The sequence below is a fragment of the Netta rufina genome (assembly GCF_964035555.1).
Source record: "Netta rufina genome assembly, chromosome: 4".
Classification (NCBI taxonomy): Eukaryota; Metazoa; Chordata; class Aves; order Anseriformes; family Anatidae; genus Netta; species Netta rufina.
The window spans coordinates 18025703-18043672 of NC_140127.1; the positions used below are offsets into that span (position 1 = coordinate 18025703).

Below are 17970 nucleotides of genomic sequence, written 5' to 3' on the forward strand. Positions count from 1 at the left end.
TTTTATCTGTATTTTGTCTGTATAAAGTCACTCTAAAGGGAAATTTTTGAAGTTGAATAATGGAATAAATGGAATAATGAATAAGAGTACACACTGGGAGACAGCACGGAGAAAACAAAGTCATTCCATGTGCAGTTCCATGATCACAGGCAGCCTCATGATAGTAGTGTAGAGATGCTGGTTAATTTAGCCTGCTCTTGCCACCTGGAACTCCTGAGTGATGGAATACTTCTGGTATCAAAAGCTTGCTTGTGTAGGACTATATCAGATGCACATTCCTTGTGCAGTGAAGAATGTGGTATAAGCCTCATACGTGTAAAATTCCTTCTTCCCTACAGACATGTTGGTCAGCCACTGCTCATCACTTGAGTAACTGCTCCTTGTCTCTTGTGGTGGATTACGTTAACATCTAGTTGTTAGCTCTTCTGAGCTCCTTTTGTGTAAAATGTTACATAGCTTATAATTTGATGTTATAAGTATGTCTTAAAGATAGTTACAAACTTTTGTGATGGAAACTTTAGTCAAAATATTTAAGAAGTGGTTTAGAGTTAGCTACTGGGGAGAAAGTAAATTTGTCTTTGCTATGCAGTGTGAGGTGAAAGTGAACGAAAAAGAATTATTTTCTATTTTGTTTTTAAATGGAAAAGAGAATGAAGACTGATTCGTTGGGGATTTGAAATTGTAAAGTTTCAATTGTTAATTAAATTCCAGTCTGATGTACAATTTCTGATGTACAGAATGGAACAAAACGCAGAACACAAATTATGCAAAATACAAAAATCTGCTGCGACCGCATCCCAAGATTAGATACAGTGTGGTTTCACTGAATTTTACTTTGTTCCAAATGTAAATGTAAAGATTATTGTGCTTCGATATACTTTCTGTGGTAAACTTAGAACTCTGATGAAAAAAATGCAGGTTTTTGGCATACTTACCACTGATTATACCACAGTTTGAACTGACACCCTGAAATGGGATAAACAGTTCATTGTGCTGAACTGTGCATCTCTCTAAATTGCACAAATGCCATTTGCTTCACAGCGTAAAGAATGTTATACCCTTATAATAAATAATGAAAACCTGTCCTTGGGGATTAATTATACAAGCTCCCTGTGATCTAAAGAGCTGACAATGTTGTTGGAGAGCTTGTCTTTCTACATTGTTCTTGCTGCAGGGCACAGAACCTGGCTTGGCATCAGCAGGTGTACTGATTTGTATGTACTGTAGGGAGAACAGGAAAAAAAACTTTACTAAAGAATTGATGAGTAGAGTTGAGAGGAGGACTGTACTTTAAACGTGTTAAGAAAAGGCTATCCATTAAATTTTTAACAAAACCTTTCCAGAGTTAATTAGAATCACAGCATCACAGAATGGTTTGGATAGGAAGGGACTTTAAAGCCCACCCAGTTCCAACCCCCTGCCGTGGGCAGGGACACCTCCCACAGCCCCATCCAGCCTGGCCTGGAGCACCTCCAGGGATGGGGCATCCACAGCTCCTCTGGGCAACTCGTGCCAGTGCCTCACTGCCATATAGTAAAGAATTTCCTCCTTACATCCTTACATCTAATCTTCTTTTAGTTTAAAACCATTATTCTTTCTCCTATCACTGCAGTCCCTGGCAAAGAGTCCCTCTCCATCTTTCTTTTCATTTGTGAAGCAGGATGCTAGAGGCCAACTACATCAGGAATTCTAATCCATTCAAACATGCTGTTTGATAAACTGTTTCTGTATTCAGTAACTGTAATAGGTATTTAAGCTGTTAATTCTGATTGTATTGACTTTTACAGTATTGGCATAAATACTCTGTCACAATTGTAAAACTAGAAATGGAGATGTATATCCCAATGATTTATTCAATACCTTAAGATTTTTGAATTACAAAAACTGTTTGTTAGATTATCTGAATTTTGTGGGGTTTTACATTTTCTAATTAAGTGGGTTTTTTTGGTTTTTTTTAGGAAGTAATAGTAGGTAAAACAGAAATGGGAATGGTTGGGGAAGGAAATTTCATTTTGAGAAAGATGTGAAAGACTTAAGCATGAATTTAGAACCTCAGTTTTATTCATACTTCAACAATAAATTACTATCTTCGGTCTTCTGGTTTGTCATGTAGTTAATACTTCAAAAGCTGTTAGTTTCCATACTTTACTAATATACAATAGTTGAATACCTCTATCAGAAGAGAGAACTTTTAAAAATAAAAAATAAAAACAGAAGTAGCCTGGTGCTAAACTCATCTCCAAAGCAGAAGTAAGAAGTGTGGGATAGCCACACCTTAGTCACTTTGACTTCTGTAACTGCCAGTTACATTTGTAGACTTGGTACTAAAAACCCTTAGTAGACCTGAGTAGACCCTTAAAAACTTCTCTGGATACAGTGGGAGGAAAATATTCCACTGGAATAGGAAGATATCAGAAAGCAATGTGACAAGATGTTTCTTCTGTAAGTTTAGTACACTGAGAGTAGATACAACAAAAATGTATACATTTAGAAGTAGGTGAACAGTTTGTGTAGTTTAGCATTTCTCTTACAGATTTTCATGAACATTTCTCTGAATCTGTTTAATAAAATAAAAAGTAAATGCATATCTTAAAGCACCAGTTAATCAACTGAATGTGCTTTTGTTAAATAATGCAATGCATTGTACAAGTAATGTATTTTTAAATAAAATTGACCATAAATTACATATTAATATAAGTATTATTTCTAATATTTCATTTAAAGTCTGTGATATATACTGCTGTGGATTGGATTGTTTTCTGAGTATTTACAACTTCTGCATAATACTTTATGATTTTAATTATACACCACGAGTAATAAGAATAGTAATAACGATATTTGGGAATATAGGTTTCATTCTGTAATGGGTGGTATTGTGCGATGGCATGATATTTTTCACAACTTCACTTAGATAACCAAAACAAGCAGTCTCTCACCTTGACTCTGTAACCATTTTCCTGTAGATGCTGAGGGATTACAATTGAAAATTACTTGAAAATGCTTCTGACTCATCAACAGTTGTTCCTCCCTTAGATTCTTTCCCCAGTTGCTATCCTGCTCTGTCTTTGTGTACACACTATCAAAACAGGCTTGTGAAATTAGGTATAGTGGAAGAAATAAGGATGCCTGCAGACAGCATACAGGCTATTTAGTCTCCCAGGACAGGCTTTGGCCATTATTCCTCTCCATTCAATGGGCACTTGAGCTACAATGCAGTTTAGGTTTAAGGTAACCTAGTATAAAGAAGCTTTCATATCATCTACCTTTTGTTGTATTTGGCTTTTGTTAATCCCTCAGTTTCATGAACATGAATAGCTGTCTATGTTCATGCTAGAGGTGAACTTTTTTGGTGCAGTGTCAACATGAAGAAGGAAGAAACAAAACTATATAGAGAGTAGGAGACACATCTGAATGAATAGGAATAGTCCTTTACTACAGCTTTTAATATAAATAGGCTTTGGTTGAATGCCGTGTGCTGTGAGGTGAGGATGTTTTTTGAAATCTTACCCTACCTAAAGGTTTATAACCCTCATTTTAGGTACTTTTGAGCCATAAAAGTATTTGATCTTTCATTATTTTAATATTAAATCATATATCTGGTTTGTATGAGTCTGAGTAAAATTTAATGTAGTATCAGGGCAAAAAACATCTTTTTTCAGTTCTGTTTTCACTTTTCACAGGAGAGTCCGAAGTCTGGTTGGAAGGAATATTATTCTTGCGTGATGACTGTAACCAGTGAACATCTCAGAGATCTATGGAAGCAATTTCGGAGACGAGATATGCTAAGATAAAGAAAGAAATAAGGATTATGTGCACTGGCTAGAACTATATTTATTCCTATAAATTCTGGATGAAGAACAAGCTAACCTGGGTGAATTGTGAATCTTCAGCTGTGTTAGAAAACAGAGGACAACTTTTCCACTAAAAGTACTGGTTATGAACCCTTACAACCAGTTTTCAGTGTGTATTTATTTAAATGACAAACTATCCTCTGATTGGCAGAAGTCTTTTTTTTTTTTTAAAGATCACGTTTTGAATATTTGTCATTATTTTGAGATATGTTTGTCACGTAAAGGAAAACAAAAAAGAAGGATTACACCTGGGTAAGCAAACATTTTGGCAACGAACAGAAACTGCCCGTATCAACTTAGACTGTGAATTTGCTTTCAGAAGAACACTACTAAATGTTTGCGCTGAATTGGAAATGAGAGTGTGTTATGTAGCATAACAATTACATACGAGTTGAATGTACAAATTAAACTCTTAGAAGCTATAACAAAGCAGTTATTTTGAAAATGGTAATAATATTATGGTCATAATGTGAAAGATAGGTATTTACCTGAGAGAGGTACTGTATGGACTATAATGTTGAGATTCTCTAAGTCTTACTATTATTTTTATTAATTTATCTTTTAAAAAATTATATTGATTTTAACATATCTTACAAGCAATATGCTGAAGGAAAGTCAAAATATTCAAATTCATGTTAAGTAACACTTCATAATATTTATTCTAAACTGTATTTCCATATGTATAAATTCACTTATAATAGAGTAAAATTTCATGTGTTCTTGTGAATAGTGCACTTTTATATGAAGTAAGACATGGTATTGAGTAGAAATTGTTGTCATCTAATTTGCTACTCTGGAATGCAGCATCTGGAAAATGGTTAAATAACTTGTGTTTGTGTCAAACTAAAAAGCAAAAGAAAACATAAATGCATGCAGCAGCTCAGAGTAATGCTCAGTTATATTATTTGATTATTATGCATCAAATATTAGACATAAATTGGGTTTTAATAAGGTGATGGACACTACAGACAGTCAGTAGCCACCGTGACCTTTTATGTCCTGTATGTTTAGGTGTTACTGAAACAGTCATAGGGACATTGTTATATTTGTTTTTTCTGTTCTCTATTTTTTTTCTTTGCAATTCAGTAGCAGTATTTTTTCTTACACCCTTTCAAAATGATTATTATGTGGTGTGAATTAGGTCTAAAGAAACATGAACACAATTTTTATATCATACTTGAAAAGGTTCACTGGACCTTAACTAAATCTGTATATGTTTAGGAACAATCTGTGCCTTGAAAGATTTCTATCTGGATAGACAAACTTTAAAACTAATGTCAACAAGTTAATGTTACCAGAAAGGCAAGTATTTTGTTTGGTTGACAAGACAAAACCAAAATAATGGTTTTAAATCTTCTATTACTCCGAGTACTTGTAAGCAAACATTTCAAAATTGTGTTTAGTGCATGTTGTTTGAATACCATCTTAATATTGCATGCAAGTGGAAAAGATGTATAGCATCTGTGGAAGAACACCTAAGTTCATAAATACTTAATTTATCATAAGAATTATCTCTATTTAAAAATCAAAACAAAATGAAAAGCAGGCTGTTTTTTAAGAAATTCCACTTTGAAGATTAAAAAAAAAAAAAAAAAAGCTAATTAGAATGTCTCTTTAGGTGTGGTTTTAATCTAAGAAAGAGCCAGTTCAGAAAGCTTTTGGAAGATGCTATTTTAATTCATGATAAATACTTACCAAATTTCCAACTTGACATGCTTAAACCACTGACAACAAAAATCAAAAAAGATTTGTATAGAGGTTCTTGAACTGACACAACAGAACATGGATAAGCTGCAGTCCCCGTGTGATCATTTAGGGAATCATTGGTATTCAATGTATCATCTTGGTACACAGAACTGTCTCACTGCTTCTTGTCAGTGTATGTGAAACCCAATTTGTTACTTCAGCAATGAAGGACAAAAAATGGGAAGAAAGGATAGGGAGTTATTGAAGGAGTTCCCCTCCTTCATCTTCAGTCCCTGCTGCCTGCTCACAGTGGTCCTCGCCGCGGAGAAGGCAGCAGCACCATCATCATTTGGCTCCTCCACTACCCTAGGCAATAGTGCACTTTGCTTTTAAGGCTGGCTAGAGACAATTTTATCATTTTTCTATATATATTTCCTAACTGTAGGCACTTAATATAAAATAGAATGTGAAAATGTCAGATTAGTTTTTAAGAGTATTTTTCTTGTGTTTAATAATAATTTATGTAATGTAGAATATGAAGATACGCATATAATATTCTTGTTTATTTCAAAATAAATGCACTTGAAACTTATTTTCTTTGCAGTATATATCATTCTTCTGTTATTGATCTTTATTTTGTGTAGCATGGGTGTGCAAGTACTTTGCATTAGAACATCTCTTCATCACAAGGCAGTTGAAAACAAAGTATTAAGGGACATGCCATCTGCTGTGGGGGCACCCCTCAGATAGGCAGCAGTCAGTGTGCTCAATAAAAGCTTATTCAAAATCCTCCAAATTCCTGTCAGACAAGAAAATGTATATGCTGCAACTAAATAAAAGTTGAGAAACTGAAGGCTTTGTTTTTAATCCAGCTCTCGGTCTCTTCCATGAATTAAGAAGACTGTAACAATGCAAAAAGTTATTTAGTGGATGCTAGGAACTACTCGCTGAGGCCCTGTGCAGCTGTAAATTCTGATAAAATGGTAGCTGCTAAACCCCACAGCTTTGTGCTACTAGCTTCTGTCTGAGCTCTGATGAATTCCTCCTTCCCAGCAGAATATCCTGTACAGCATTAGCTGCTCCCTGCTAATCTTCTGATGGCTAAAGTCACACTGGCAGATTCTCTCTGTGCACATTTTGACAGTAACTTGGTTCCAATTACGTTCACCACAAATTTATGCACTTTCTTCTAAAGTTATCAGGCTGAAGAAGAAGAAATATGAGCTAATGGTGACTAACACCATATTGTTGGTCATACTGCCTGCTTTTTTGTTTTTACTTGGTTGCCTCTTTTCCTAAATATCAGGATAAGAATGCATTCAAACAAAATGAGAATAAAACAATAGAGGAATGTTACACTTTGCTTTGATTCAACATTGCATTATCGTCTCAAAGTAATGAGCCATTGTGCTCTCTTGTCCCTCTGGGGACACGTTTGAAACAGTTTCTGGCAAAAGAAATACAGGCTAATACTTGCAGATTGAGAAAAATCAGACCAAAATCTGACTATTCCAAAAATCAATCTGAAAAAAAGAATATAGCAGTATCAAGTCTGAACGCCCCTTAAAATCAAGCCAAAGCTAATCCATTTTCTTATATATGTGAGGTCTGAATGTTCAATACTTTTTCCCAATATATGAACATTCATGAAAGCATTTCTTTGGCATCCTGAACCTGTCAGCAGATGGTGCCCTTGGATATATTAAGTTCTTCTTACACACAAAAAGACTATTAAATACATGGAGCATGCTTTAATCTTGAATGAGTAACGTTAATTTATACCAGTACCTTGACTTACAAATTCTTCCTACAGGAGAACATCACTAGAAAACAACTAGAAAAATTCCATAAGAATATTAGTATCCAGTTGAAAAATTGTAATATAAAATACCTAATCTGTATGTATAAATATGCATATGAACTGCAACTTATTAAACTTTCAAGTTTTAGTAATAAGCTGCTATTCATTTATTCATATAAGGAAACAAGTTATTACTCCTGGTTGCTTTTTTTCTTTTTTTTTCCAGAAAGTAGACAGAGCTGAGTTACCTACTTTTACATCCACTTTAGTTTAAAAAATAATTGAAATTAATATCACTGCAGAAGAACTTTACCCGCTCCTGTTTCATTGCAAACTTTTAATTTACAGTTTCCTTCTTAGATTGATAATCCTTCTCCTTTTTAAACAGCTATAGCTATTAGCCATGCTTTTTTAATAACTGATTTTACCAGTAAGCAGTTTAGGTGATATGCCTGAGGTTGTATTTTCTGGTTGGAAAGAATGAAGTCATTTCATTCTAATCTTGAATTAGAAGCTACAACCTCAATTCAAGAGAGGTAATGCTGTAAGGAGGAAAAAAATAAAAATAAAAAAATCAGGTATTCAAATCTCTGCAGTATTATACTGAGCCACATATGCTCTTTAACAAATGCACACAGAGAATTGCACAATGTCCAGAAATACTGCAAACCATTTAAAATCAGCAAACAAACTACACTGCATAACAGGTCAGCCCTGAGTGATGAATGTGTTTGGGGGAATAAACAACACATTGAAAAAATTACTGCTGAAAGTGACAGAAGAGTGGGTGGATAATAAGCCTAAATACAGCTTTGAACAACATCCCTGAGGGCAGACTCTGCAAATACAGTATTATATCAGTCTGGAACAGCAATCAGGAAATTACCAGGAAAGATTTCATTACTTGAAAACTAGCTAAATGAGCCTCTCCCGTGGAGAGCCGGGCAAATTTCCACACGCTGGAAAGTGAAAAAGAACATCAATAAAGCTTACAGCAACAGTTAGGTTTGGTAGGCAAACAATTGTAATTTATTAAGTACCTAGATAGGGTGAAGGAGGAGCAAGAGGGTGAATACCTGTGGGCCAGTGGTTCAATTAAAACATGTCCTATGGCTAGAATAGTTAAGACAGGAGTGGCTATCACGTGGCTTTTCTTATGCAGCTGAAAACCGCAAATGGCAGATGGTACTTGAGTCCAGCTGGGATGCAACATGCATTTTCTAATTGGTTTCTTAGGAAGGAGACATTGCAGAGAGATTTCTTCTTCCATGTGCAGCAAGCGCGCTCCATCTCCCAAACACTGGAGAGAAGCAAGCAGCACATTGCCTGTTGTGAAGGTCGAAGAACATCACTGCAGAGCCACTGGTTTGTCTAATTAGCAATGTGTGTCAGCTTGTCTGGGTGTCCTGTGTTGATGCAGATTCCTGCTTCTACCTTTTTGTCTGTGTATTGCACTGGTGTGAAGGCAAATAGTTATCCTCCTGTCCTGTTGTCCCTCCTTCTCTTCCTGTTCCACTTCATGTGTGGGACAATTGGTGATGGAGAAATGATTCCATCATAGTGGATTGGTTACACAAAGGAGAAGATGTTCATAGTCTATAAGCCATAAAGATTCTCTGAAAGAAGTACGTATAAGAGTATTTTTCATGTGTGTTTATCTAGCACTCACTGTATTCTGTATATACCTAGTTCAGGAGTTTTTAATTGACCAAATAAACATTATTTTTCTAAAATACTGTACTTAAAATTAAATTAAAACTATTATGAGACTGTAGGAAGAATAACGCTTTATCACTTTCAAATGATTTTAGCATTCAGTAAATCTGTGATGTTAAAAGGAGCTCATGATATGAAGTCTTGTTATTTCACACTCGGTTGTTGTAATGGTAGTCCTAAGAGTTCAGGGAAATTTTATAGCTGAAATGTAATGAGCTAGTACACATGTTGTATTTCCAGCTACTTATTGTAACTCATGAGTGGGCTGTAAATGTGAACATCTATGGCCAGCCTTAGATATTAAATCCTCAGGAAACTAAATGAATGCTGAATTCCCAATCTAAGCCTGACAAATGCTCTCTTACTGCAGTACTCTGGTATTTAAATCACATGTACATTAACAAGAACACTGTCAATTTACATAAATGTTGTTCTTCAAGTTATTTTCTTTTGTGGCTCATCTTGCTTTTTTTTATTATTATTGTTGTTTTGAAATTTTATGACCATTCATATTGGTACAAAACTGAGCTCTGAAGAGGCTTTTTATGCCAAATTATCAATAATAGATTGTTTCTCTCTGCCATATATTAAACATTCTCCTTTGCTTGATGTTTCCTTCTATTTTGCTGCTTTTACTTTACAAGGTTGATTATATATATTAATTATTTAATTATTAATTGACATTTCTTGTTTCAAAGGGTTGATATGCTTGACATTTCCTTCTGTTTTGCTGCTTTTACTTTACAAGGTTGATTATAAGAAACTGCTTAGCACATCTTAAAATACATTCAGGATGCCAGTGTAACTTCATTAGATGTCTACGTATTATATGTATCTACTATGATTTGTTCCATCTGGATGACTTGCTAAGATCAGAAGTCCTAGTACATTTTGTCACTTCCCAAATGCACCACAGTGCTCTGAACTGCCATCCATACACAGTGGACATTGTAGAAATGCAATAATTTGCATATCAGGGAACTCTTCATTATCAGCAACAACTGTGATGTAATTCTTCATCTAAAGGTGGTGCTCTCAATGAAATTGAGCCCCCCCAGACTTGCACAGGAGTATCTTCCATATTTTTTACTGCATGCTAGGACATAAAGATGACTAGTGTTGAACCAGAATGACCATGATTTTGGATCTCTAGAAAACACTGCATTACAATAATAGCTATGTTAATAATTATACTAAACAGTGAAGTCCCAATTTTTGTAGAATCTGAGCAGCAAGAGGAGAATGGTACTGGCCATTAAAAAAGAAAGCCAGACTACAGAAGTCCATTTCCGTGAAGGGGCAATACAATTCCTCTAACCAGAAATTGTATGATGTAATTTGAGGTCTTTGTAACCCTTCATCTTTTTGTTCCCACATCTCTGGCAACCTGCCACCTCTTTATATAAATAGTTTTGTATAACTACTATTATCATAAAGAATTAATTACTATGTTACATAGTGTTCTCCTTTTCGCATCGTTCCCTGGCATCTGTTTTTGTCTGTCCTGTATCCTTGAAGGCATTCTAAAATGGTTTAAAGGAGAATTCTAATGTCATGAGAACTATTTTCCTAGCATACATACAGCAGCATGGCAGGCGCTGTCTGAACACTTAAGGAGCTGTAAGGAAACATAAGCCAAGGCAATAATGTTCCTTTTTCCTGTACCCTTCATAAACACGAGGGGACAAAGAGTTGGATATTGTAACATTAAAAAAATAGGCCAAACATGCAATGTATGTATGGTGACTGGTAAAATAACACATACTATTTATATAATAGTAATAGTATTAAGAAGCTTTCAATAGACATCCAGGTACAACACAAAATCTTATTCCTACTTATGTATACAGTTTCCAGTAGCTATTCCCTAGAAAAACTCAAAACACCAGGTGCCTTTTCTGGGAGAGGTCCCTCTGACTTACTTCCAAGTATGTATCTGAAAAGACATCAGCGGGATTAAATTGCTATGATAGGGAATACCAATCATAGAGGCTCATTTAGCTAGTTTTCAAGTAATGAAATCCTTCCAACTTCAGGTGCCAGCCAAGCTGAGATGACAGCCAGATCTGGGGACCAGATCTGGGGACCAGCGCACCTTCAGGACTGCCCTGTGTCATACGGAGCAGCACAGTTCTCACACAACCCCTTTTCCCGCCCCTTTGTTTTTGCTGGGGACCAGCGCACCTTCAGGACTGCCCTGTGTCATATGGAGCACCACAGTTCTCACACAACCCCTTTTCCCGCCCCTTTGTTTTTTATTCGCAACTCATTTACACATGCCTTTTATTGTGTCCCCCCCCCCCCCTCAGCTTTCCCTCCTTTTCTCTCCCGTCTTCTGCAGCATCGCATTGGCAAAACCACAGGATGACACGGGCAGTCTTCCCGCTCTGTCTTCTTCCTTTCACAGAAGGACACTTTCCTCAATACCTCAGACGCTGCTTTCTACCGGTGGCGAGGAAGATCGATTCTCTCAGTACATGGACCTCTTCCAGAACTTTCTCCGCAGCCGAGACACGCAGGCCTGTGGGGAAGAGGAGAGGCTTTCTCCGTACTGCTTTTGACCCGCGTGCTGTGAGAATGGCATTTCTTTTATGAACAGCACAGTCTCGTGACTTCCGCTTAGTGAAAGTCACGAGAATGCCACCAGTATCTCTCCCAGTCTGTTTCTACTTACCGCAAGGCATAATTTGAGTTCACCTTAAGGCACCTTTTTCACACCGCCTGATGTTCAGCCCTAACAAATAGTTGAGAACATTCCTGGAAGGCAGGCTTACCTGTAAGCACTGGAGCTTCTGAGTCGGTGGGGTTTTATTCTTATTTACTATTGCTATTCTTATGTTTTTAAGGGCTGGAAAGGGAGCTTAGAATCCACATAACTAGTTTCACTGAGAACAGACAAGGTGAAGGAAGTACTCCAACTCCTCAACATTAAAGAACCGTAGAACCCAGGAACACTTACCTGCCAGCTTCTGAACCTGAGTCGCTTCCACACTGCTTCACAGGGAAGTCGCACCACCAGGGTTCTGCTGTACTGAGATGGCACCGCCAACATAGCTAGCTCATAGAGTCGCTAAAACTATTTCACAGAGTTGGTTAAGAACATGAAACAAAAGCAGCCTACTGGGGAACACTGAGCCCACCACCACGACAGCAGAAAAGCACCCTAGACAACCTGAGCCTCAAACTCCCCCTGAGAAGGCAATTACCCACAGCTCCTCAAGCTTCCTTTATAGCAAAGGACAAATGACCCACACCTGCCAGGTTTCACTTCACAAGGGTGGAGCCAAGAGACCTTGTGGAATAGGCTCCTCTACCTGGCTTCAGTCTTTTAAAGTCAATTGCTCCTTATCACTAATAGAAATAACCTGACAAGGGGCTTAGTGGTTACAGATGACCTAACGAATTAACTACAAAAGGTGCACAAGGGTCATATTTCTGTTAGTCATTCTGTCAGGAAAATTAGTACAGAGCCTGTTAAAATAAATAAATAAATAGATAGGTAGACAGATAGAGAAATCAAAGAAAACAAATAAAATGACCTTAAAGGCAAAGTTGCTATCACAGATTTTCATCTGTCTAGTCACGACAGATAAAGAATATAGCAATCAGAATTACTTTTCTTGGCATTAATGTTATTTAAGTCTGCTTTTCTGAGATGTCTTCCTTATGCAGGACTTTTCAAAATCTAGCCCCGTGACCTCCGACTACACTATTTACTTCCGCTGCGTATAAGCTATCACGTATAAATCCTCACATATAAATCCGGATCCTCACTCACTATTCAGGTCAAAGACTGGGCTGAAGGTCTGGGCTTTGATTTGGTTACATGCCCACATTGCTGTTTCCTGGCAGGTCATGGGAAGAAGATTGGCTGGCTTGGGGGAGCTTCCGTACACGTGGCTTTTAGGCTGCGGCCAAAGTGTTCCCCTAGATCTGGAAGTCTGAAGAGGGTTGCAGTCTCCAAGCTCAGATACAACCCCATGTTAGTCTGGCGCAACTGATTTTTGTGTTCCTTGCACTGGCTCTTCCTTCACCTCCTCTTCAGAGGCAAGGACACGCGTCTCTTTTGTGCTCCTTCGTTAGTAAACAAACCAGGATAGATTAAAGCCTCTTTCTTCAAGTCAGTAAGATACTGGGCTACAGAGATGGCGAAGGGCCTAGAGGGGAAGACGTATGAGGAGCGGCTGAGGTCACTGGGCCTGTTCAGCCTGGAAACGAGGTGGCTGAGGGGAGACCGCGTCGCAGTCTACAGCTTCCTCGCGAGGGGGAGTGGACGGGCAGGTACCGATCTATTCTCTTCAGTCCCCAGTGATAGGACCCACGGGAATGGTGTCAACCTGCGGCAGGGGAGGCTTAGGCTAGACATCAGGAAGAGGTTCTTCACTGAGAGGGTTGTCGCACACTGGAACAGGCTCCCCGGGCAAGCAGTCACTGCACCAAGCCTGTCGGCATTTAAGAAGCATTTGGACTGTGTACTTAGTCCCGTGGTCTGAACTTTTGGGTAGACCTGTGTGGTGCCAGGAGTTGGACTCAATGATCCAGTTTTGGGCCCCTCGCTACAAGAAGGACATCGAGGTGCTTGAGCGGGTCCAGAGAAGGGCGACGAAGCTGGTGAGGGGCCTGGAGAACAAGTCCTACGAGGAGCGGCTGAGGGAGCTGGGCTTGTTCAGCCTGGAGAAAAGGAGGCTCAGGGGTGACCTTATCGCTCTCTACAGGTACCTCAAAGGAGGCTGTAGCGAGGTGGGGGTTGGCCTGTTCTCCCACGTGCCTGGTGACAGGACGAGGGGGAATGGGCTTAAGTTGAGCCAGGGGAGTTTTGGGCTGGATGTTAGGAAGAACTTCTTTACCAAAAGGGTTGTTAGACATTGGAACAGGCTGCCCAGGGAAGTGGTAGAGTCACCATCCCTGGAGGTCTTTAAAAGACGTTTAGATGTAGAGCTTAGGGATATGGTTTAGTGGGGACTGTTAGCGTTAGGTCAGAGGTTGGACTCGATGATCTTGAGGTCTCTTCCAACCTAGAAATTCTGTGATTCTGTGATCCTTAGCGGACCATTCCAACTCGGGATAATCTATGATTCCATACCCGCCTTTGGTTTCAGTGAGAATTCAGGCCCTGAAAACAACCAAAGTTTCTTCTGGATGGTGTTTTTTCTGAATAGGATAACTTAATTTCCCTTTTGAAGACTTACAAGGATGTAGTAACAACAGCAAAGGCAGAAAACAGCACCTGAGGCACAGGCTACTTTTCAGCCTGCGGCAGACTATAAGTATTGTTATAAATGACTGAGTCCCAAATAGGGTTACAATCAAGGTTTACAATTTATTAAAGGAATAGAGGTAAGCAAACAGCGCTGGGTGCGCCGGGAGTCTCTGCTCCACCAAGACGCACACCAGTTACATCAGGAGGCTGGATGATATTTCACAGGATGATATTATCATTTCAGACAAATATGATCTACGTAGCGTGAAGTGTTCCGGCATGCTTACACTCTGCCAAGGGCCCGAAAATGGGACCCTCATTTTAAGACTGCATGGAAAAGAAAACAAAAACAACAACAAAACAGAAGGAACTTTTCCTTCACCTACATTTTATTATTATTTTGCAACTCCTGCAGGTGTCCGCATGAAATTTTGCCCCACCCATTCCCCCCAAAAAACAAAGAAACAAAAAAATACATTGTGGCACAGAGGCATAATTTCAGTTCACACCAGTAGACGTTCTTCTCACTGAAGCGCAGTTAAGCCCCACAAAGTGCCAAAAAACTGCCAAAACGTAATGTACTTACAGGTTAGTTTTCTATGTTCGCATTATTTACTTGTCTGGTCTTGCCTTCAGGGCTTGACCTGTCTGGGGGCGGGGGTGGGAACATGCAATGCCGTGCAAGGTTGTTTGGGTGTATGACTGACAACATGATTTTAAAATTTTGAACTGTTTGTACAGAAGCAAAATACAGAAGAGTACACTATCCCCAAGGGAAACGTGGAAACTACCCGTTGCTTCTCAGGTTTAAAGTTAAAAGGTGTAAGCATCTGTTAAGGGGTAAGAAAAAGTGTAATCAGCTGTTTGAGTACAATTCTTACGTATACAGGTGCAGTGGGTTTACGTGGCAAGGTTTTGGTAGCAGGGGGCCATAGGGGTGGTTTCTGTGAGAAGGATCTAGAAGCTGCCCCATGTTTGGGAAGGGCCCCACTGCTGATCAGAGGCGAGCCAATAAGCAATGTTGTTTTGCACCTCTGTGAGAGCATATTTAAGACAGGGAAAAAAAACGCTGCGCCACACAGCAGCTGGGAGAGTGAGAGGAGTGAGGAACAGCCTTACAGGCACCAAGGTCAGTGTAGAAGGAGGGGGAGAGGTGCTCCAGGCGCCGGAGCAGAAGTCCCCTGCGGCCTGTGGTGAGGACCATGGTGAAGCAGGATGTCCCCCTGCAGCCCATGGAGTGCCACAGTGGAGCAGGGTTCCACACTGCAGCCCGTGGAGGAGACCACGGTGGAGCAGGTGGCCCTGCACTGACGGAGGCTGCCGCCTGTGGAAGACCCCTGCCGGAGCAGATTCCGGGCCGGACCTGTAGCCCGTGGAGAGGAGACCACGCAGGAGCAGGTGACCTGGCAGGAGCTGCTGCCTGTGGGAAGCCCACGCCGGATCAGTTCATCAAGGACTGTATCCCGTGGGTGGGACCCCCAGTCATAACCATTGGGACCTCCAATGTCATAAATTATCAATAAATATGTCTGGAAAAAAGTGTAGCCTTCTTTTGATGAGAATTTCTGGTCAATCAAAATGGGCTTTGTTTTCGGACACGATGTAAATGTTCCCTAATACTTTTTAATTTTAGCAAAATATTAAAAATGGTTGCTCTTTTCTGCTTTGTTTCAGCACAAAGTTTCTTCAATAACTTTTTAAATAACTTGAATGCCTTTTCAGAAAGTCATTTAACTCTGAGAGTCAAAGTTAATGAAATATTCTGAAATCATGGAAACAAAGTGTTACATTTGGATATGGCCTAGTGCAATGGTTGCACTAAAGACATGGTCGATTGCTCTGTTGAATCGTGTTCCAGGTGGAAAAACTCATGCTCCTATTAGAAGAAAGAGCATAATGTCTTGCTTGGGTCCTAAAGATGAGTTTTGCATTCAGACGTACCCCCTCCAAGACAAACAGCTACCTTTACTTTGTGGGGCTCATATTCTGCATAAGAGATTCGTAGCTTCAAGCTTCATGATGCCTCCCCTCGACGAAGGGAGGAGGTTGCAGACGCATAAGAGGGCAAGACAACTTCCCAAACTACATCGCATTGCCACAAAACTACCTCAGCGTATTCCTGCCAGGGCACAAAACCCCTTTGCAAACCACCACAGATTAGACATTACGGCAAAAAAGGGTGGAGCGCATTGGTGATTTTTTTCTGCATCCGTCCAACTTCAGGTGCCAGCCAAGCTGAGATGACAGCTTGAGATTCCTACTGCGGCTTAGGCTAGGCTGTGCACCACAGAACTTGGTGCCCATAAGACGCGTTGCTTCAGAATGACATCCCCGGTGGCGATGTCACTTGGAAAGTTCCTCCAAAATATTCCCTGTGTTTCGTGCTAAGTGGCACTGCCTTTACAGGGCCGTTTCCCTGAGGACCAGATCTGGGGAGCAGTGGAGGGGCAGGTGCCGATCTGTGCTCTTTAGTGACCAGCCATAGGATAGTCAAGGCACCAAGCCTATCAGAGTTTAAGAAGTGTTTGGACTGTGCTCTTAGTCGTATGGTCTGAATTTTTGGGTAGATCTGTGTGGTGCCAGGAGTTGGACTCAGTGATCCTTGTGGGTCCCTTCCAACTCAGGATATTCTATGACCATATCATTCTGTATCACCTGAATCACCTTCTTGGTCTTCTATCAGCATCCATCAGGAATTTAAAGAGGACTTACACCATCGAGACTCAAACTCACACCATAGACTGCAAAGCAAACCTCAGGTTTTGAACCAAGCGTTTACTCTGATATGCCTGAAGGCAAGCCTCTTGAAAAAAAAAAAAGTAATAATAATCTAACACCTCCTTTCTGAACGCAGTAGGAAGGGTAAGAGTTGTAAAGACAGGCATTTATCCTGATAGCTGTAAAATTCAATGGGAAAACTGCACTCAGTTTTCAGAAACCCAGGTGAAGAAAGATGCGGAAAGATTGGGTGCACTCTCCACAGCAAAGTGAGAGCGACCCTCTGAGAACAAGACAAAAAGGGCTTGTTCTGCTTCCCAAGGAAGGGCAGTGAGGAAGGGGGACTGTAGTCATGACCATGTCTCTGCTGTAAAGAGACACCACAAAATTATCTGTTTACTCCAGGGTTAGAATCCAAAGTTGTAGATACTGTCCACACACGGGACATTGGTGACTAAGTGCATGGGATGTACTTAGTCACATTATATGAACAATCCCAGTTCAAAGCAACACTCAGCAACAGCTCTTCAGTTATAAGAGAAAATACTTTTATTCAGCATTCTATAAGGAAAGATATTTCATGAAGCCTACAAGCAGCACCTTATACCTGTAATACAAAAAACATCCACAAAAATTACTCCACGCCATTTGAGATTCAATTTAATACGGGTATTGGAGAAAGCACATCGAATTGCCATTAATGAACAGCCTTGTTAATTACAGATATGGCTATACCCCTTTGCTGGCAATGTTCTGGTTTCCCTGCATTCATTTTTTCCTTCTAAAAAGGAAACAAACAACCAAACAGTTCCTTAGTGTGCTGTCTAGCAAACACTATAGTGAAATCACATCCAAGTCTGAGTTACACTGCACCTTTCGTATCATCATACACCAGATGAAGGTTTGGCAAGCTGCCCACATCCAACAAGCTGTTAGGGTGTTCATCCTCTTCCCTGTGCATTTACACAGGTACACGGGCGGGCCACACAACAAATGGG

General features: G+C 39.6%; 1 protein-coding gene across 4 annotated transcripts in view; it reads left to right on the forward strand.

Moving 5' to 3' along the window:
- Positions 1-6129, forward strand: part of MICU3 (mitochondrial calcium uptake family member 3) — a 47796-nt gene extending 41667 nt beyond the window's left edge. For all 4 annotated transcript variants that reach the window (XM_084285693.1, XM_084285691.1, XM_084285694.1 and 1 more), the window contains one exon: positions 3681-6129. Coding sequence is in view for 2 of the 4 variants with exons in the window: in XM_084285691.1 (XP_084141817.1) it covers positions 3681-3791 (111 nt within the window). In the remaining 2 variants the exon portion in view is untranslated. The remainder of the gene's footprint in view (positions 1-3680) is intronic.
- Positions 6130-17970: the final 11841 nt, after the last annotated feature.